This window comes from Lygodium microphyllum, chromosome 12 (genome assembly GCF_053477565.2).
Source record: "Lygodium microphyllum isolate KBCC chromosome 12, Lygodium_microphyllum_v1.1.10, whole genome shotgun sequence".
Classification (NCBI taxonomy): domain Eukaryota; kingdom Viridiplantae; phylum Streptophyta; class Polypodiopsida; order Schizaeales; family Lygodiaceae; genus Lygodium; species Lygodium microphyllum.
Genome location: NC_141146.1, coordinates 131,837,162 through 131,859,084, shown reverse-complemented (window position 1 = coordinate 131,859,084; position 21,923 = coordinate 131,837,162). Strand labels below are relative to the sequence as shown.

At 40.8% G+C, this 21,923-nt stretch overlaps 1 protein-coding gene across 1 annotated transcript; it reads left to right on the top strand.

Moving 5' to 3' along the window:
- Positions 1 to 749: 749 nt before the first annotated feature.
- LOC148028287 (glycerol-3-phosphate acyltransferase RAM2-like) lies at positions 750 to 3,231 on the top strand. The gene is made up of 2 exons (XM_087690087.1): positions 750 to 1,631; positions 2,122 to 3,231. Exons 1-2 carry the CDS (start codon positions 984 to 986, stop codon positions 3,037 to 3,039), a joined length of 1,566 nt encoding a protein of 521 aa, XP_087546213.1. The 5' UTR covers positions 750 to 983; the 3' UTR covers positions 3,040 to 3,231.
- Positions 3,232 to 21,923: the final 18,692 nt, after the last annotated feature.

Genomic DNA, 21,923 nt, shown 5'->3' with positions numbered 1-21,923 from the left:
AATTCTTAAAATTTTTTATCATTAATAATTTCTCTCTCTCTCTCTCTCTCTCTCTTGCCATCATCTAAGATAAATAAATACATAAGACACATTGATATAATACTATCAACAAATAAGACATATAATATAATAATATATTAACATACTTTATTTAAAAATATATGTACAAAACCATAATAAAAAACGTAAATACATTTTTCATGTAAATTAAATTTCTTTTAAATATTTATAACTTCCCCAAATTTAATATCCTTATCATAATTATAGCTCAATTCTAGATGATCAAACTTGACTTTTCCTTTCAATGTATGAAAGTTGAGCAATGAGCACTATGGTCCCTCTCTTATGAGCAGGACCAATAATTGAGGAGACTGGATTATTATTGAGTGTCATGGTCTGGTTTTGACGGCGTTGGGTGGGGACCGCGCCACTTCGTGATCCGCTGTGATATACAAAAAGAGTAAAGAAAACCTTGGACCTGTTCACGTGCCTGTGCCTCAAATGAGTGACTCCATGAGTCGAAGAGCGAACCCACTTGCTGTACCACACGCGAGGAAAGACACAACCCTGTGGAACTTGGAAGCCATGGTAATTGCTCGAATTTCGCGCGCATAGAACAGATGCACTTGAACTAGTGCTTTTCGTCCCCCTCGCTTTTCGTAGGGGGAGGCCGGAGGCTTCGGCGCTTGTGAAGCAAGGAACGTGGAAATTTTGTTGTGTTTTGACTGAGGGCCCAGTAGAGTAACACCCCCGCCGCGGAAGGACTTGAATGTCGTCAAGGGGTAGGTGGATTAGGGAATCGGGATATGCGAGCGACGTTTCCGGAATCCGGAGTTTACCCGCGGACGCTGCAGCTATTTCTATTCTGTTCTATTTGCTTTGCAACCGTGTGAGCCCAGAGAATCACAGACCGCCTGTGGACCGGTATCGTTGCATGGTGTGAATTGCTCGGCAATAGAAGAGAGGAAGGAGGAGGACGAGGAATGGGGGCTACCGTGTTCTCTGGATTCAAGGAGTGTCCCGACAGCGCGGATAGGGCAGGGCAAACGGTAGTTGCTAGCTTGGATGGAGGCTTGCTGCGATCGAGGAATCCCTTCCCTTACTATATGCTTGTTGCATTAGAAGCAGGTAGCCCTTTACGTGCGCTGCTCCTGCTGCTGCTGGCGCCTATCGTGTGGCTCGCATGGCATCTGCTGCTCAACGAGTCAATCGCCATCCAGATAATGGTGTTCGTGTCGACAGCAGGCCTTAAGTTGTCCGATGTGGTCGGCGTCTCCAGGGCTGTGCTACCCAAGTTTTATTTGGAGGATGTGAGCAGCCAAGCTCACCATCTGCTCATGTCGTGTGGCGGCAAAAGATACGTGCTGACGTCGAGCCCCGCAGTGATGGTGGAGTACTGTCTGAAAGCCCATGTAGGAGTGCACCGAGTGTTCGGGACGGAACTGCAGGTGACTGGATCTGGCTACTGCACAGGCTTGGTGTCAAGTGCTGGGGTGCTGCTGGGGAAGGCCAAGGAGGAGACTGTCAGGAAACTCTTCAGGGACGGCGACGGCGACGGCGACACGCCAGCTCCTCAGCTGGTGGGGCTGGGCGGCAGTGATTCCGATCGCGCCTTCTTATCTTTTTGCAAGGTGCTTTTTCCTTCTTAGTTCCGATTCATTCAAGAGCCCGGCTCTCCAATTTTTGAGCGCGCATTTATACGAGCCACTGCATATAGGATATATATATCTCTACCTATGCTGTAGTGAGGGGGATGTTACCAAGGGAGCCAGCCGCCATACACATCCCAATACTTCCATGTTCGGATGGATGATTTGGGATCTTTCTTTCATGGCTGCTTCCATCCGATACCTCCATAGCTTCCCACATGTCTAGCATAATACACCCGTCCCGAGAGCACACAACTCTTGTAGAAATTGCATCGGACATATCAAAGGGGCTCTGCACGAGGAAATTGTTGATATGATTGAGACGACTGGGACTCCTAGCTAGTTAGGTTCCTGAAAGCTTACTACAGGCTGGGTATCATGAGTCGGATAGTAACAATTTGTTGCAAGGCTCCTATTGGGGCACTGATCACCTCTTTGGTTGGTTGGCTGGATGATTGATTGATGTTGACAGGAAGGATATATGAGGAGGCAGGATGTGGAGGAGGTGGCGGTGGCGCGGGAGAAGTACTCGAAGCCGTTGGTGTTCCACGACGGGCGGCTGGTGGCGAGGCCGACACCGATGGTGTCGTTGACGGTGTTCCTGTGGGCGCCATTCGGGCTGGCGTTGGCGCTGGCGCGAATCATGGTGGCACTGTGCCTGCCGATGGAGGTGGGGTTCGCGTGCGGGGCGCTGCTGGGGGTGGGGTTTAGGGTGAAAGGGGCGCCGCCGTTGCCTGTAGCGGCGGACGAGGGGGGGCGGGGGATCCTGTTCGCTTGCACTCATCGCTCGCTCATTGACCCGACCTTCTTGAGCATGGCGCTGCGGAGGAAGGTGCGAGCCCTGGTGTACAGCGTGAGCCGCGTGTCGGAGTTGATCGCGCCCATCCGCACGGCATGCCTGACACGAGATCGACAAGAGGACGCGCGACTGATCGGGCGGCTACTGCAGGAGGAGGGGGAGGACCTGGTGGTGTGCCCGGAGGGGACGACGTGCCGGGAGCCATACCTGCTGCGCTTCAGCTCCCTGTTTGCAGAGCTGACGGAGCATGTGGTCCCCGTGGCGATGCGCGTGCGGATGAGCATGTTCCACGGCACCTCAGCCCGCGGCTATAAGTCCCTAGATGCATTCTTCTTCCTCATGAATCCCCACCCCATCTACCATGTCATCATCCTCGACCGCCTCTCCACCGCCACTGCAGCCTTTGACGTCCATGGCATGGCCCGCAACGTCCGCGTGGCCAAGCTCGTCCAACAACAGCTGGCGGATGCCCTGGGCTACACCTGCACCGACTTCACCCGCAAAGACAAGTACACCATCCTCTCTGGCCACGACGGAATCGTCAAAGATAAGCGCTTCACTCCCAAGTCCTCCTCCTCCGCCTCTACCTAGTTACCCGTCACCTTTTTTGTTAGCCACTCACACTTCATGAGCGGCCAAAGTAAACATGGGGATGGCAACGATCGAAAATCCTTTTGATCCACAAATACTAAATCACGTTGTATTATCATCATCATCATTATCAGCATAATCAATTAACTCTCAATCTTTGCCTCTGACGCCCACTCATTGATTCTGAATTCTAGTGACCATCTGGTGTGTTTGTTGTTGGCAGTTGGTCGTTTCCTATTGCCACTTAGGGAATCCAAGCTTGCAAACAAATTCAGATCATCACGATTTTGCAGAAAAAATGAGTGCTAGCGTTACGTTGTGTAAACTTTTAACACGTAGTCACAAGAAAGACTAATTAAATTCAATCAATAAAAAAGCAAACGCTAAATTCTAAATCAGTCATACACTAAACATATTTGGAGAGCGAGAACATATCTAGCGAGAGAGAGAGAGAGAGAGGGGGGGCGTGACAAGAACAATGCTTGATGAACAAGAGATACGAGTATGTGTATTGAATAGTATGATACTAGAGAAGCAATCGAGCCATTATGTCCAAGTAAATCATGGCCGTATTAAGCAGTTGATTTGTTATCAACTAGATTATGTGGCAGGTATAGTTGATGCTTTTTATTAAAATTTTTAAAGTTAATTGAAAGAAAATAAATTTTAAAATTCAAAGAAAGTCTAATAAAATCTAAGCAATGAAAAAGCAAATGTAATTAAATTTTAAATATTAGGAGATCTGTGGAAAGGGATGATGCAAAAATATATATGATGCAACAAGAAAGAAGTGCCAGGGAAAAAAATGTGGACCTTTGGGTTGAGGAGCGCATTTATCCACCCGATCCAGTCACTTAAAGGCCATCATAATTTGAAGGGCTTATATCATTTGTAAAGTTTGTTTGTGAAGGCAATGAAGGATTGTATGGATACACATGTAAACTTGTCACATAAGTATTAGCAGGGGTTCATCAAGCCTTAACAAATATGCAGACAAGATTACAAGGGAATAAGCAGTCTTTAATAAAAAATGATAGATTATTGGTTGAGAAGGATAGGGAGAACCAGAGCCTACAACAACTAATGTTTGTCATTGAAGATGCTATGCATTTTACACACGTGCAAAATATGGAGTTACAGTCTAAAGTTATGGACTTGGAGAAGAAGAATCGAAACATGAAGAGGAAGCTCACAAAAACTTTGGAGATTGGGCCCACTTTAAAAACCAAAGAAGATATCATCGCATCCGATTAGTTAAACCAATTCACCAATTAACCAAATGAAGTGGACAATATCATAGATGGATATATGCTCAATCTGCTATAATAAGAAATATATTTTCTCATGCAGAAAATGATACTATTGTCAAAGTTCTAAGTAAGGATATGGTCAAAAATGTATTAGAAAATCATAAATTTAGGGACATTGTAGATGGTATCGCAAGTGAACATCTTGGCGATGTGAGCAACTTATTTACTACTACAAACGCTTAGGGATTATGTGACAAAGTGAAAATGAGTTCTGAGTCATATAATATGGTCTATCGACAATTAGATACATGTTTTTAGCAAATCTTCAAAACTAAGCGAGTAATGTCTTTGTCGAAATCATTTCATGTGAATTAGAAGACTCGAAAATAACTAAATGAGAGTTTTAAAACTAACTGGTGAGCCGACGCATTTGGAACACACATATATATTGAAGTATGGTTCCAAAGAAGTTGCCTTTGTATTAAATGCATCTGACGACTTTGTATTGGATATATGTAGGGTTCAAATTGCTATGGTCAAGTTATACAATATGTCTATGTAAGAATGTAGAGGTAAGCTTAAGTTTGTTCTTAAACTTGATGAGAGTGAGATTGTTAAGGGACAAAACTTGAACGTGTGAGTATAATACTTATAAATTGAGCATTGAATCCCAACATCAATGAAAACCATCATTTATACTTTAGTGTGTAATCAGAGAATGAAATATGGTGGCTTGCAGCACTTGAAGTACTCAAAGTTTTTTAAAGCCTTACTAATATACCCAATGTTATTCAATATCAAAATAATGGAGCAATTTTACATATCGAGGGGTTTGGGGACTATCAAATTGAATGGCATCTTACAAGTGATTTAAAAACATTGAAGTATATGTTTGATTTATCAAATGTAGTGAATGTAAAATTTTCATACATATACTACATGCAAACTAGGAAGAAAGAGAAAGATGGAAAGAAAGAATGGCTTGCTAAGGTAAGACATCAAGATACTCTAACACGTGATCAAAAAGTCATGAGAAATGAAATGTTAGTTTCACTGGATCCAAACTGGTGCCCTATTTTGAAAATACCACTAACAAGGGTTCACTTTTGTACATTGCATTGTTTGGTTAGAATATTTGAGAAGCTAGTATATGAATATATATGCTTTGCATACAAGATGCAGTCCGTATCAAAAGCTGATGCTATATGCAAGAAGGTAGAACAAGTCCTCTCTGAAGTTGGATTGCACGAGGCCAAGTAGAAATAAAAAAGGATGAGAAAAAATCAGGTAAGAGTGGAAATATCCCTTGTAAACTATGCTTTGGCGGACCCAAGGCTAGGAAGTTTATATCTCCACCTCGAGATGATGAAGGAAATATAGTTGTAAAACAACCAAAGATAGTATGACGTATGGAAAAAGTTGTGCACATTGGTGTTCCGGATTGGAGCAATGGGGGATGAACGAGGATTGTGAAGGCAGAAGTGTGGATACACCTAGATAGATTAGCAGCTCTCTTACAAAAGTTGACATTTAGGGATGTTGATGCCAATACATTTAAAGAGAGTTGCTAAATTTCATAAGTCCATGGTGGAGGCATGAACTACAAACAACATAACACACTACATGGTCAGTATTGTCACCACTAAGCAAGACACATATGGTCGCAGTGTCATAAGATGCACGATGATAAGTGTTGATCCCAGTGCAAGATCAGTGCAAGAATGGCAAAAAATAAAAAGAGAAAAACGGGGTTGGAATCCAAAAAGAAAGAGAAAAGGGCATCAAAGGGATGTTGAAAAGGGGGTTTAAGACCCTCAAGAAGGGAGAAAGAGCTAATTTTTACTTGTAGGTTTGTGAGAGAGAGTTGACAGGTTGTAGTAGGAGACTGAGGGAGTGGAGATTGTATGATTCACACAACTTGAGCGCATATGATGCCTATATGTAAGCTATCTCAATTGTTTAGGTGTCATAGATTGTATTTGAACTTGTGGGGCCCTAGAGTGGTAAATTGAGCCTAAAAGAATCAAATTTGAGCCACGTTGTGAGTTTGCACCGATGGAATCAGACGGTCCGATTCAATCAAAAACATCTAATTCTTAAAAATCAAAATCAAACCAAGTCTGTTGACACCCACTCAAAAATCAAATAATCAGAATTAGACCCAAAATCAAACACTAAAAATTGAATCAGACGCTCGATTTTAGGAATTAGATAGAAACTGACAAAATTGGATACATGAATCGAATCCAATTTTTGACCTACTCTGACTTGAATAAACCTAGATGGGGCCAAATATTAGCCATAGGATACTCCAGTGTACTCAGAGAGAGGGCTATGCAGTCTGAGATTGACTCATTACATATAAGAATCATACGTGGGAGAGCTATGTAGGGGTGACAACTACTCCTAGGGGAGGGCTATGCAGTCTGAGATTGACTCATTGCATAATAATCATACGTGGGACGTGGTTTCCTTGCCTACTAGTGGCAAGAAGGCTTTGCCTTGCAAGTGGGTGTATAAGTTGAAAAGTATCCTTGGATACCCCAGCCCCGGGATACAAGGCTAGATTGATAGCAAAGGGTTTTAAGTAGGAGCATGGTGTTGACTTTGATAAGGTATTCTCTTATGTGGTTAAGATGATTACCCTCCTATGCTTAGTCTTGGCTTTGGCTGCACAGCTCGACTTGGACTTGTATCAAATGGATGTCAAGATGACTTTCTTATATGGAGACTTGCATGATGGGATATACATGGAGCAACCTAAGGACTTTGTAGAGCCTGGTAGGAAACACCTAGTATGTAGATTAAGAAAGCGTCTTTATGGCTTGAATCAAGCACCTAGTAAATGGACCACAAATTTCATGCATTTATGCAGTCACAGGGCTACAGTCATGCTGCTATGGATCCGTGCTTGTACATAAAGGATAGTTCATTACTGATTTTGGTACTCTATGTGGATGACATGCTTTTAACAGGGAAAGCTCATGATGAGCTAGATGTGCTTAAGGCTCAGCTTAAGGAGAGTTTTGAGATGAAAGATTTGGGACATGCCTCTCATATACTTGGTATGCGCTTTACACATGATGACATGTCTGAGGGACTGCTCTATTTGTCACAGAAGGAGTATATCCATAAATTCCTTGAGTGTTTCTGTATGCATGATGTAAAGCTTATTGGTTGTTCATTACCTTCTTATGTGAAGGTATCACATGCCGATTGCCCACAGACAGATGAGTAGAGGGTCGAGATGGGAAAGATTTTCTATGCATTCGCAATGGGTAGTCTTATGTATGCCATGATAGCCACCCATCCAGATATTGCATTTGTAGTTGGTGTTGTGGCACATTATATGGCTACACTTGGGAAGAGACATTGGGATGCCGTGAAGGGTATCATGAGGTACTTGAAGGGCATTGCTGGTATGTGCATATGTTATGGCAGCCAACTGGTGTGTGCATATGTTATGGCAGCCAACTGGTGTGTGTATATGTTATGATAGCCAACTGGTATGTGCATATGTTATGGCAGCCAACTGGTGTGTGCATATCTTATGGCAGCCAACTGGTATGTGCATATGTTGCAACTGGTATGTGCATATGTTATGGCAGCCAATTGGTGTGTGCATATCTTATGGCAGCTAGGATATAGGAGTCATGGGATACACTAACTTTGACTATGTAGGACATGCAAATAGTAGGAAGTCCACTTCTGGCCATGTGTTCGCTTTTGTTGGAGGTGTTGTTTCATGGATGTCCAGGTGTAGAAATGTACGTCCCTTTCTACCACAGAGGCTAATATATTGTAGCCAACCCCACTGAGGCTTGCAAGGAGGCCATTTGGTTGGGTCTTTTGGTTATTGACCTTGGTATTGTAGATGCTATCCCTACATTGCATTTGGATTCTATGAGTGCTATCCAGTTAGCCAAGAAATTTGTCTTCCATGCAAAGATGAAACACATTGAGATGAAATATCACTTCATTCGTGAGGTCATTGAGGACAGGTCTATTGACCTTGTCAAGATTTCAACTGACCAGAATCTTGCAAACTTGCTCACGAAAATCCTCTCTATAGAGTGCTTTGCCTTCCTTAAGAGGTTGATGGGTGTTGGATGAGATGACATATTTTCTCATCCTATTGTATATATGTATATATTATAATGTCTTTTCTTTTTTCTTTTTACTCCTCACTGAGGTAGATTTGCCTTTAAGTGGGAGGTTGTTGGGGATAAATGCACATCTACCTAGCCACCCATGTATTACTACATTGATAGTACTCGCGTCTGCACATTGTAGGCAGTGGGCACCCCATCACTATCACTTCATTCTTTATTCTTTCAGTAACATTTGAATAAAGGGAAGGCCAGTCACACATTGTGATCGTTGGAGTTCCCACATTTGGACTCTCTCTCTCTCTCTCTCTCTCTCTCTCTCTCTCTCTCTCTCTCTCTCTCTCTCTCTCTCGCTCCTACTCCCTCCACCATAGCTCTTGTTCCTACTCATGCTTCCACTTCAAGGCTCACCTCCCTTTAGATTTATTACCACCAGTTTACACTGTTAGTTGTAGTTGTAAGTAGTAGAAACCATGCTTATCTTCATAGTCATCTTCCATCTTGGTGGCCGCACTTGGTCAGCCAAGGAGTGGGGCAACGATGCTAGCCTCGAGGGTTCCACCTCTTCCTCCTTCAATCTCAGAGGCAACTGACAAAGCTTGGGCTCTGGCCCTCTCTCATCATCACTCTCCTCTTCTTCCTTCTTTTCCTCATAGGGCTCTGCCTCTTCTTCTTCGATGTGTATAGGTAGTTGATGAAGTTCATTCTCTCAACTTGTGCTATGATGGTCTCTCGTCATTACTCTCCTCCCCTTCTATCTTCTTTAAGAGAACATTTATCGGAAGTAGAATTGTTGAGTAGTGAAGGATGTTGTTTGAGGTTGATGGGAGAGAAAGATAGGGAGACATGGGACGGTTTTAAGGGCAACCACGATGGGAGGGGAAGTTAGGGAGAGTTGTAAGAAATAATTAATTACATTAGTTAGACATTATTGGATCTTGAGCATAAAGCCTCATAGCATAAAGGAGGCATAAAGCCTCCTAGATCCTTACGTTAACCAATTAAATTAGTTCATTATCATTAGTTTATTACTTAGTATAGTTAGAATAGTTAAAATTATATTGGTTTAATTAACATACTTAAATTACTTAGTATATTAGATTAGCTCATTATCATTAGTTTATTACTTAGCGTATTATATTATTTTAGTTAACATACTTAAAATAATGAATAATATTAGTTGACATCATTAGTTAAAATGCTAAGCATAAAGCCTCATAGATCTTTACATGCTCATCTACTCATCACTTTTTTCTTATATTCTTTCTTGTTTTTCTAATTTTTGGCACCTTTTCAATCTTAATTGTGGTGTTTAATGTTTCATTACTACTTTTTTTAGCTTTCAACTTTTAGCCTTTTTACTTATCTTTTTTCTCAGTTTTTTTTTGGGACATTTTCAATCTTAACTATGACGTTTAATGTTTCATTGCTACTTTTTAAATCTTTTTAGCTTTTATTTTTTTTTACAAAATGTTAAAAAGATAATAAAGTAAATAAATAAGAGAGAGAGAGAGAGAGAGAGAGAGAGAGACCCCCGACGATTGACACATCGACCTATAAGCAAGAGATGCAAGAGAGAGACTCAACGATTGAGACATTGATGTGCAAGCAAGAGACATAGGTAAGTCGTGACTTTCCCTTCTTATGCTTATGCTCAATACACCGTCCTTCTGATGCTTTTGTTTAATACAACCTAATTGATGATTAATTAATCATGGCATAGATTTGTTGTGCTGTCATGGAGCATCGATCGTGTTGTCGTGTCATAGTGATTAGTTGTGATTAGTATTGTTGCATTGACTAGTTTATGTTTATTAATTTATTATATTTTAGATAATCAATTAATTAAAATGTAAAATGTTTATTAATTTATTAGTTTATGTTTAAGTAGTATTAGTTAATTAGTTAGACTTATTAGTAGTATTAGTAGTTGTAGTATTATTAGTTAATTAGTTTAGATGACTTGGTTGCAATTCTTTAGCATCATACAGAAGGGTCTATGCTTGGAGTTCTTCTTTCCTAGACCCTTCAAAATAGATAGTATCTCAGACTTACAAAAAAGGGTACTCAACCACTTGTACTTCTCAATTTTTCCAAAAGACTTAGTCATCCTATCGGATCGAATGTAACTAATAGCTATTGCCCTAATAACATTCTAGTGGGCAGCCTTTGCGTCTTGGAGCTAAACATAGTCTCCAAAGAGGATTTCCTATCGGATCGGATGTAACTAATAGCTATTTCCCTAATAACATTCTAGTGGGCAGCCTTTGCGTCTTGGAGCTAAACACAGTCTCCAAAGAGGATTTCCTTGGCATTTACTTTGGACTATAGACCAGCTTTGTCAACCCATGTGATGATGGCCTTCCATAATCTTTCACCTCCACACAATTCCAAAATAGGTGATTAGGAGATTTGGGGCATCTACCACCATAGAGACCAAAGAGTGGAGAGACTTTGGCAAACTTAGAGGAGTCGCTCTCTTATGGGCCATCGGTTCATGGTAGTTTTCCAGAGGGTGAGGTTGAGGCGTGGAGTAGGGGTGCTAGACAATATAGAGTCCTAATATTTTTCTTCCAAGTCCCAAGGAAGGCACATGGTAATGCTTCTTCCAATAGTCTTGCACATGCATGATTAATCTGTAGCTAGGAATGACCAGATCCTACCTCTTGGAGCATTCTAGTAGGATCTTTCCTTTCTCAATCTTGAGGCACGTCATGATTGGAAGAGGGAAGTTCTTAGAGGATGTGAGCAAATCCTCTTTTTGTGAGAGATTACCAAGGTCAGAGGCCAACTACATTTCCTCAGTGTTTAGGTCAAACTTCATCAAGCACTCATCTAGGATCAATAACCTAAGGTTGTGGGGGTCCTAGATGTCCCTCCACCTTGGAAGGCTCTTGTTATTCACCTTCTTGGAAAGATGTGGTTTGGTTTTAACTCATATGAAATAATCCTAGTAGGTTTAAGACCTAGAGCCAACCCAATTGCCTTAGGCTTGGGTTTCCTCCCCCTTCCTTCTACCCACACCATTGAATCTCCTTGATAATAGCTTTTCAACAACACATTGTTGCTTGTAGAGGTCTTGAATGCTTCAGTCTAATTGGGGTCCCTTGTGAGAAGATTAAATATTCCCATGTACTCTAGCCCACTTACCTCTTGGGAGTTTTGAATTAGAAGTTAGGCTTCTGGCAAATAATTGCCCACGTTGGAGAGTCTCTTTAACATTTTGATAAGAAGGCGAGAAGCCTTATCCTTTTGTAGGTCTATCCCAAGTTCACCTTCCTTTTTGCTAGCTATTGCCAAGTCCCAAGAGAACAAGTGCCATTGCTAGTAAGCTTTCCCTAGTGAGAGCAAAGAAAGATCCTAAAGATTTGTTCCACTTTACCCCGACATGCAATCGAGAAAGCTAGGATGGAGGCCATGAAAACTAGGCTTGATACAAGCATGGTGCCTAGGATCACCAATCTCCCTCTAATTGAGTAAGAGCCTTGGGTCCAATTGTGCACCTTCATTTGAACTTTGTTGGGAAACCATTGGAATTTTTGAGCCTGGGTGATCCCTAGTCCTAGTGGACATCCCAAGTACCTAAAGATTTCACCTTTCTTGGTCATTTTGAAACCATACAGCTCCAACCATCTTGGTGGTCATCTTGACCTACATAGAGAAATTTCTATTTTGTGTTTGTTGATTATGGAACCAAAGAGGTCTAAGAGCTCCTCATACACCTTTAGGAGGGTATCTGCTTGATCCTTGGAGGCTTCCACCATGTTGGAGTACTCATTTGCCAAAAATTGCAAGATAAAGTAACTTTCAGGGAGCTTTAGGCACTTTAGGGTCTCACATTGGACTAGCCAACCACGTTTGTGGAGGTTTCATGACCACTACAAAGAGGAGGGGACCTAGGGCATAGCCCGATTACATTGACCTAAAGAGAGAGAATTGGTTAGCAAGAACACCATTAATGCTAATTTGAACTACAACATTGGAGAATAAGGTTCAAACAAGGTCAATGAATCGCCTTCCAAAACCCAAGGTAGCTAGGGCTCTAATGATAGAATCCTAGCTGATTCAATCATAAGCCTTGTTGAAATCCATGTTGATTAGGACCACTTGTTGAAACCCAAGGTAGCTAGGGCTCTAATGATAAAATCCTAGCTGATTCAATCATAAGCCTTGTTGAAATCCATGTTGATTAGGACCACTTCTTGGTTACTAGCAATGACCCAATCAACTACTAACATTAGGTTCCATATAGCATCATCCATTTTTCTTAGATAGACAAAGACATATTGCCTCATGTATATTGTGGTGGATAAAGTGCTTTTAATCCTCAAGGCCACTACTTTGGCTAGGACTTCCATAAGAGAGGTTTAACATTTTGAGGGGCCACCATTGGGATACTTTAATCCTCTTTGCTCCCTTGGGGATAATCTTCATCAGCCCCAAATTAACACTAGTTGGCAGTAGTCCTCCACACCATTGGTTTACAATAGTGGTATAGTCTCATCCATAATGTTCCTTAAGCATTTGTAAAGCTCTATAGGCAGTCCATCCATTCTTGAGGACTTACCATCTTTCATAGACTTCAAGGTGAAGCCTAGTTCATATGTTTTAAGAATGGGGCCTCTAAGGTGTGGGCTTGGTTAAGGGATATCTTTCCATTGTACCCTTCAAAGAAGGTTGAGATCCTTTCCTCATACCCCTAAGGTTTCTCATAGCCTTTTCCAATCACGAAAGCTAAGTGTTCTTTGAGGACCTTAATTTCTTCTTGATTGGTGAGGTTGGTGCCATGGGGATTCTCAATGCAGGAGATGCATTCCCTTTTCCCCTTCTTCTTCAATTCATTTAAAGTAGAATTCGGTTGGGGCATCACCATCTACTTCCCATCTCATCTTTGATTGAACCTTCGGAGCTTGAATTTGATGATTTTTGTACTCTTATAGGTATAGCTCCACCTCTTGTAGCAAATGGCGCAACACACAGTCATTAGGAGCATGAGACAAAGTAGATAGAAGATTAAGTATAATGTTGGAGGCATTATCCAAACTAGCTCTATGTTGATGAGTAGCATTTCGGCCATGGCTTTAGGCTTTCTCAACAATGGCTTTGTTGCTCTCTATCCACATTGTCAAGGGGTCTTTGTAGCCCCTTTTAGCCTCATCTCACACATGCATTAGTTTCATGACAAAGTTGATTTGAAGTTGAGATCTCTATTACTAGGCTAAAGTGTGAGTTAGGAGACACCACCATGCCCCATCATTTAGGTAGGCCTTGTCTAAGCAGGCAGCTCTCCAGCACTCCCCATATTGGTAGTTGTGCCACGTGTATTATAACTTATCCATCCTTCCAAAGGTTTTTAATGCATCATTCAAACCATGCATACCACACAACCTCTCCCACTATTTCTTCTCCTCTAGCGGCATAGAGTCATTTCCATGGAAATGGTCCTTCTCTACTATTTTCATGTTCCAAATCTTATGTAGGCCTTGTGAGATACCACATGACAACTTCAATTCCCACACTTATTCCCTTGTCTTCTCGCCTCTTTTTTATTCTCTCTCAACTTTGTTTCTATTTAATCTCTCTCTATAATTCTTTTGTCTATCTGTCTGTCTATTTCTTTCTCTCCCTCCTTGCTACCAATTTATAAATTTCCTTCCCCCCCTCTCTCTTTCTCTCCCCCCTTTGGCATTTCCTCCTTTTCCTACTACTTTTCTTGTCATCTACCTATTGTCCCACTTGCCACATACTTGCATGCTCATCACCATGGTCCGTCATTGGTTGTTTATTACTCATTGCCTTGCCTATCCATCATAGAAGCCACAATAGCTGATGGTAGGTGCCCATGGTGCCCCCCCCCCCCCCCCCCCCCCCCCCACAATGTTACATGGTTGTTGGGTTCTTGAATGAAAGAGAGAGTGTGTGAAGTAGAGATAGAGAACCACTGCAGTCGCCATGCCGTAGCCCATTGAACTTTGTCAATGATGCCTACTCCATCAAACTTTGCCAACATCCACTTGTCAAATTTTTCCCAACCCTTCCCACATATGTTTTGCATTTCCTATTGTCCTAGTGCCCTCTCACATTGTCCATTTCTATGCTCCCCTTCCTACACTTGCTTCTCCCTCTATGCTTTGCTTTTGCTCCCCCCTTAATGGTAGCACATAAGCACATAAAAGAGTTCCCCCCCTCTCTCTCTCTCTCTTTGCAACATTTGTTTCAAGATCACAAGTTTATACACAAAGGATAGTGGGAGTTACTTTGATAATCTAATTCCTAAGTTATTTTCTGAGCTAACCAACTTGATCTCTACTTAAGACTAATTCTCTCATCAACAAGGCATTCCAAGTACTTGATCACTTTTTCCAATCCAATTTTCAAAAGTCCCATATCTTTCAACATCTAAGGTCATCCTTGTTGGATAGCCTCAACACTTCAATCTTATCTCTACTAACTTTAGAGGGTGAGACATCTACAAATTGATCATACACCTCGAAAAGTACTTGGATGCTGCCAACATATTCCTTGATGACATTTGTATTGTTGTTGGCAAACATTTGAACTGTGAATTAGAAACCATTTGAAAGCAATAGAGCTTTGAATTGACTTGTTGCTACCTACAAACATCTTCCTTGATGACATTTGTATTGTTGTTGGCAAACATTTGAACTGTGAATTAGGAACCATTTGAAAGCAATAGAGCTTTGAATTGACTTGTTGCTACCTACAAATCTAAGTTGCACAATAAGGGATCAGAAGCTAGCAAATAAGAGACATACCAACAAGTAGGCCTGGTGGATAGACTTGTGGAGAGTGAAAGACCCTCTTAAATAGCCATTAATGTATATAAAATTCTAGCTTGGTTGCATCATTCATCCACTTATTGTCACTAGCAAAATAATGTCATTGTATTGGTGCCTATGTGTAATCTACTAGGTTTGTAGTTAATTGATTGTACTTGATTGATTAATAGTATTGAGTATGTAGTTAATTGCTTATACTTTATTTATTAATAGTAAAATAGTTCATAATAATAGGCATTATCTATAGACTTTCAAGCACCCTTGATTGATTAATAGTATTATGCTTGATTGATCATAGTAATTGTTGAATGTTGAAATGACTAGATTTTTTGGTTGATTTTTGTTGTTTTTGAGACTTGAATGGTTGATTTTTTATGGATTTTGAGTGATGATTGGTTGTTTTGGAAGTGTTTGAAAGTATTTTTGGATGATATTGATTATGTTTTGGAAGCTCATGATGATTCTTAGTAGAAATATGAGGCGTTGTGATGTTTTGATAGGTTCTGTTGAGGTTATGATTGGTTCTAATACCTTCTATTTAGCTTCTATTTTGTTTTGATTTTCTTCTGTATGAAGTATCAAGAATCGCGTGGTGGGGGGACTTGCTCAAGATATTGCACCGAACACACACAGAATGCATAATGAGAAGCTCACTCAAGAGACAAGAAGAGAGATGGAGGCCAAAACGTTTTCTTGGTGGTTTCTTCTTCTTCTTCCACACACTTTTCAATGTACACAAAGTATAGATAAGATACAATATAAAGGAAGGTGGCCTACTAAGTCAAACAATGCATAACCGACTATACTAGTGGACTAGCGCTATAACTATGCCAGCTGTAAATAGGTGTAACAACCTGAATATAATGAGTCAGTGGCTATGTGAGAGTCATAATGACCATCGACGTGCAAGTGTAGACGTGTGGATCCATCTAACCAGGCGGTCCATCATTAATGTCCGCATGTGTTGAGCTTGTTATCTCAACACTTCCCCTCAAGCTCAACTGCATCTCTGCAACTCCAAGTAAGCTTCGAAACTTTTGAAGCTTCTCTGTACCCAATGCTTTCGTGAAGATGTCAGCTATCTGATCCTGTGTGCTGATATACACCAAGTCAATCTCACCTGCTAGTATCTTCTCTCTTACAAAGTGATAGTGTACTTCAATATGTTTTGTCCTGGCATGGAACACAGGGTTCCTAGCCAACTGTATACCGCTCATGTTGTCATAATAAATGACAACTGGATCTTCCACCTGCACATCTAAATCAGCTAATAACTTTTTCAGCCATACTACATCACATACTGCAACAGCAACACCTCTATACTCAGCCTCTGTACTCGACAAAGCAATTGTAGATTGCTTTTTGCTGCTCCAAGTAACTGCTGCACTACCAAGAGAGAACATATATCCGCTGGCAGATCTTCTATCAGACATATTACCAATCCAATCTGCATCTGTGTATCCAAACATCTGTACATCTGTACCTGCCTCATAGAAAAGTCCATAATGTAATGTGGACTTCACATATCTCAATATGCATCTGATTGCATCCAAATGTGGCTTTTTAGGTACTTGCATAAACTGACTCACAAGACCAACATCGGAGCTCAAGCTTGGCCTTGTAATGGTCATGTAGATCAAACTCCCCACTATCCTCCTAAATATAGTAGGGTATTCTATCTCATCCCCGACATCAGCACTCAACTTTACATTCTACTCCAACGGGACTGAAAGTGGTTTGCATGGTGTCATACCATACTTGAACAACATATCCAAGCCATATTGTCTTTGGGATAGTCATATACTATTATCACATCTGATTACCTCAATGCCAAGAAAGTACCTTAGCTCACCTAAATTCTTCATCTCAAACTTCTTCTTCAAAAAGTCCTTGACTTCAGCAATCCCACTATCAGTATCACATGTAATAATCAAGTCATCCACATAGATCACTATGATGACCAAACCTGCATCTCTCTTTCTCACATAAAGTGAGTGATCAACATCAAAAATATAAAAGCCAATATTGACAAGATACTCTCTGATCTTGTCAAACCATGCTCTAGGTGCTTGCTTGAGCCCATAGAGCGCATTCTTCAACCTACACACATAGTGGGATACTCTAAATCTTCATAACCTGTTGGTTGATTTATATACACTTCTTCCTGCAAATCACCATGCAAGAAGGCATTCTTCACATCCATTTGCTGCAACCTCCAACCTTTGGTTGCTGCCAAAGCAATCACATATCTGACAGTTGCCATCCTAGCAACTGGACTAAAGGTTTCTTCATAATCTATGCCATATGTCTAGGCATAGCCTTTTGCAACCAACCTAGCTTTGTACCTACTAATAGAACCATCTGCATTGTGCTTAATCTTATAAACCCACTTACATCCAATAGCTTTCTTGCCCTTCGGCAATGATACTAGATCCCAAGTCTTATTGGCCTCTAATGCAGCCATCTCCTCATCCATTGCTGCATCCCAATGAGCATGACCAACAATCTCCTCAAAACATGTGGGCTCAACATCCTCAATCACTTTCACCATATAAGCATAATGGTGAGCTGCATAACCTTCAAAACCAAATCTGTTAACAGGGTATCTCACCCTGTTAGACCTGTGTACCACTGGATCACTCAATGGAGTCTTTGCATTGATGTGTGCTCTCTGCACACCTGGAGTCCTCACTGAAGAAATGCCAAGCTCATCATCCAAGCTCTCTGAGCCACTGGAGTCTCCATCAAGAAATGCATCAATGCCATCTGACACTTTATTCTTTTCTTTGTCTTTACTTGTAGTGCTACTAGATACACCTGAAGATGTAGAGCTACTCCTTAGTCTCCCAGACCAAGGACTACCAGATGATGTCTCTGGTCCACTAAGAGTCCGTGATTCTTGCTTTTTAGCCTGCACATAAGTGTCATGATCATCATCATCATCCAATGCATCACTACTAGATGCATACCAATTGCTCATTTAATCAAAGATGATATCTCTGCTCACTCTGAAGTTACATGTGACAGGGTTATAATAACAATACCCTTTCTGCTCTAAAGAGTATCCAATAAAAACACATTTTTTTGCCTTTGGATCAAGCTTCTTTCATAGCTCATCTGGCACATGAACGTATGCAACACAGCCAAATACCTTCAAGTGCGATACATCAGGTTTCTTGCCAGTAAAGCATTCTTTAGGAGTCATACCATGAACTACAGCTGTGGGAGTTTTGTTCATAATATAAACAGCAGTATGAATAGCTTCAGACAAAAAATGCTTAGGCATATTCTTTTCAGCCATCAAGGCACATGCAACTTCTGTAATATGCCTGTTTTTTCTTTCTGCAATCCCATTTTTCTATGGGGTATACCTGCATGTGAACTGTCTCTTTATCCCATGAGACCTCAAAAAATCAGTGAACTCATTCGAGAGGTACTTTTCCCCTCCATCTGACCTCAAGCACTTTACTTTCAAGTCTGTTTCTCTTTCAACTGCAGCCTTGAAAGTTCTAAAGTGCTCAAATGCTTCACTCTTTTCCTTCATAAAATATACCCACAGCTTTCTAGAACAATCATCAATGAATGTGACAAAGTATGAACTGCCTCCAAGAGATACATTTTGTGTAGGTCCCCAAATATCTATATGCACAACATCAAGGATATTTCTGCTTACATCTCTGTCATGTGAAAAGGATTGTCTTGCTTGCTTACCAAACTAACATGCTTCGCATATCTTATGAAATTTTGCAATTCTAAATGTAGGCAAACCTGTAACCAACCCTTTGGACTGCATTAATTTCAGCCTTTGTACATTTACATGTCCAATGCGTTTGTGCCAATTTTCAATATCTGCAACAATACCTTTTCCTTTAGCATACATAGCAGCATTCATAGTAGAAATTTCAGCATCCAGAGTAAACATATGTCCAACTCTACTTCCCTTTTGTAACCAACCATACTTGTCATTGAAGTCTTCTACAAAGCAACCCTTTGCATTAAATCTGACTTACAGCCCTTGCTCTACCATTTGACCGACTGACACCAAGTTCTTTGTAATATATGGCACATGTAATACATCTGAAAGACTCTTTGTCTTACCATCATGCAAGGACAAGGAAACTTTTTCAATGTGTGAAATTGGGTGGCATAAATCATCACCCATCTGCACATAACCTATATTTTGCAAATCCTACATCTCTCCAAACAATTTTGCATGGCTGGTCATATGATTGGATGTACCTGAATCAACATATCAAACATCATTATGTGTTTACTTTCCTGTAACAGCATTCAGCATATGCTGCATAACAAACAGACGTTCATTTTTGTCTTCATTCTGTCGTGAAGACGATCCATAGTTTTCTTGCTGCAATTTGCCACTGCGAATATTATCTTTCTTAGCATAACATTGGACTGCAATATGACATGTTTTGCCACAGTAGTGACACACAATACCAAAGTTGTTAGAACCTCTGTTCTGCCATCCACCTCTTTCTCTAAAGCTCCCCCTGCCTCTAAAGTTACCACGACCTCCTGAAACCTACATATCGCCAAATTGCTGATTCAATCTGTTTTGCTGGTTGTCACTACCACGTCCTGTACCATGACCTCTTGAAGAGGATCTACCACGTCCCCTTCCTGAACTCGAGTAAAATGCTTGGACATGTTCACTATTTCTTTCAGAAGAATCACCCTGCATATTGATCTCTTCAGCAATCATGAGAGAGATTAGCTCATTAAAATCTGAAAATGGCTTTCGTACATATACTGAAGAACCAAATGATTTCCATGCTTTCTCATTGTTAAGGCCACTCAGAGTGGATGAAACCAAATCATTATCATCTGGCATTGCATCAATCATTGCTAAAGCATCTGCAATGCTCCTCACCTTCAACACATACTCATTGACTGACATTTTTCCTTTCTTCACAATGCATTTAACTCTTGCTTGAGTTGAATCTTTCGTATCTTTGTATTTACTGAAAACATACTCTCAAAAATCATCCAAGCTGCATGTGAGGTTTCTGCATTTCTGATATGTCCAAGTATACTATTATTAATTACTGCAGATAGCCAGTACATCACCTTTTTGTCTTTGGCATTCCACTCTTTCCATGCTTTTAACTCATCTGCAGAGTCGGAAGGATACCCAGCTCTGGCTCCTTTTCTTTACCTGAGACAAACTCATAAAGGCCCTTTCCAATGAGCAAGTTCGTCACACGGAACTTCCATGAAGGGTAGTTGTTCTTGTCGAGCTTCTCAATAATGGGATTTCCACTGTTCTCTGCCATTATCACGAACAAGGATATAGCACAACAAGCTAGTCTTCTGCAATCTTTCACAACATATGTATAGTAATGTACCAAGCAACCTTTTTCACTGATTGCTCAATAGTACATGTAATCTACAACCTGTTTATAGATAAACCTTATATTTGCTTCCTGCAAACACCTCAAAAATTACAGATTCGCAATCTATAACCTGTGCACCCACTTTCGATCAATACAGCCGAAATCATAGTATACCCTGAAATTGCTGTCCGTAACCTTGCGGCTCTAAAACGGGGCCTGAAACGGCCTCAGATGCCCAAAATAACTGCAAATCTCACAGCAATCTGAGATTTTTTGCTCAACCCTGCTTTCGGTGCCTTCACAGGCATTATCCAAGAGAGAGAGTGGAAGGATGGGAGAGCTTCTTACCTGTGGCTTGCTTGCTCGAACCTTGCTTCTTCTCCTTCACTTCAACCTTCGAAATTAGCCTCTCTCAGTGGCGCGGCTCTGATACAATGTTAAGAATCGTGTGGTGGGGGGACTTGCTCAAGATGTTGTGCCGAACACACACAGAATGCACAAGGAGAAGCTCACTCAAGAGACAAGAAGAGAGATGGAGGCCAAAACGTTTTCTTGCTGGTTTCTTCTTATTCTTCTACACACTTTACAATGTACACAAAGTATAGATAAGATACAACATAAAGGAAAGTGGCCTACTAAGTCAAACAATGCATAATCGACTACACTAGTCGACTGACGCTATAACTATGCCAGTTGTAAATAGGTGTAACAACCTGAATATAATAAGTAATGAGTCAGTGACCATATGAGAGTCATAATGACCACCGACGTACAAGTGTAGACGTGTGGATCCATCTAACCAGATGGTCCATCATTAATGTCCGCATGTGTTGAGCTTGTCATCTCAACATGAAGCATGGATTTATGATTAATGAAGGTTGAGGTCTTTTGAAAGTTTATTGAATAGTTTTTGATATTTTGGGATGCTTTTAGTATGAGTTATGAGGTTTTGATATTCTTTGATGACATTCTGTTAACCTTTTGTAGACCTTTTCTTCCTGCTCTGTTTCTGTTTTGTTCTGTTCTGTAGATCTTCTGTAAGTGTTCTGTGATATGAGGGTGTATTTTGGGAAATTTTTCTAACTTATGAAAATGATGAATCTAAGTTTAAAAGAGCTAAAACAAATGGAAGAAGCAGCAGCTGCTCTGCTGAAGACTGAAGTGAAGTGACAGTAGTGAGCTATGAAGAGACATTATAGAGGCTCTGGTGCTCTTTTTTCATATCAGACATACCTCTTGGGAGGTGCATCCACGACCTAAGAAGGATTATAGAGAGTGATTATTGAGTATTGTAGTGAGGAGATGATGTACTATTGATTGAGAGAGAAGGAGAGAGTCAGAGATAGTCAATTCTATCAAAACAATATATCTATC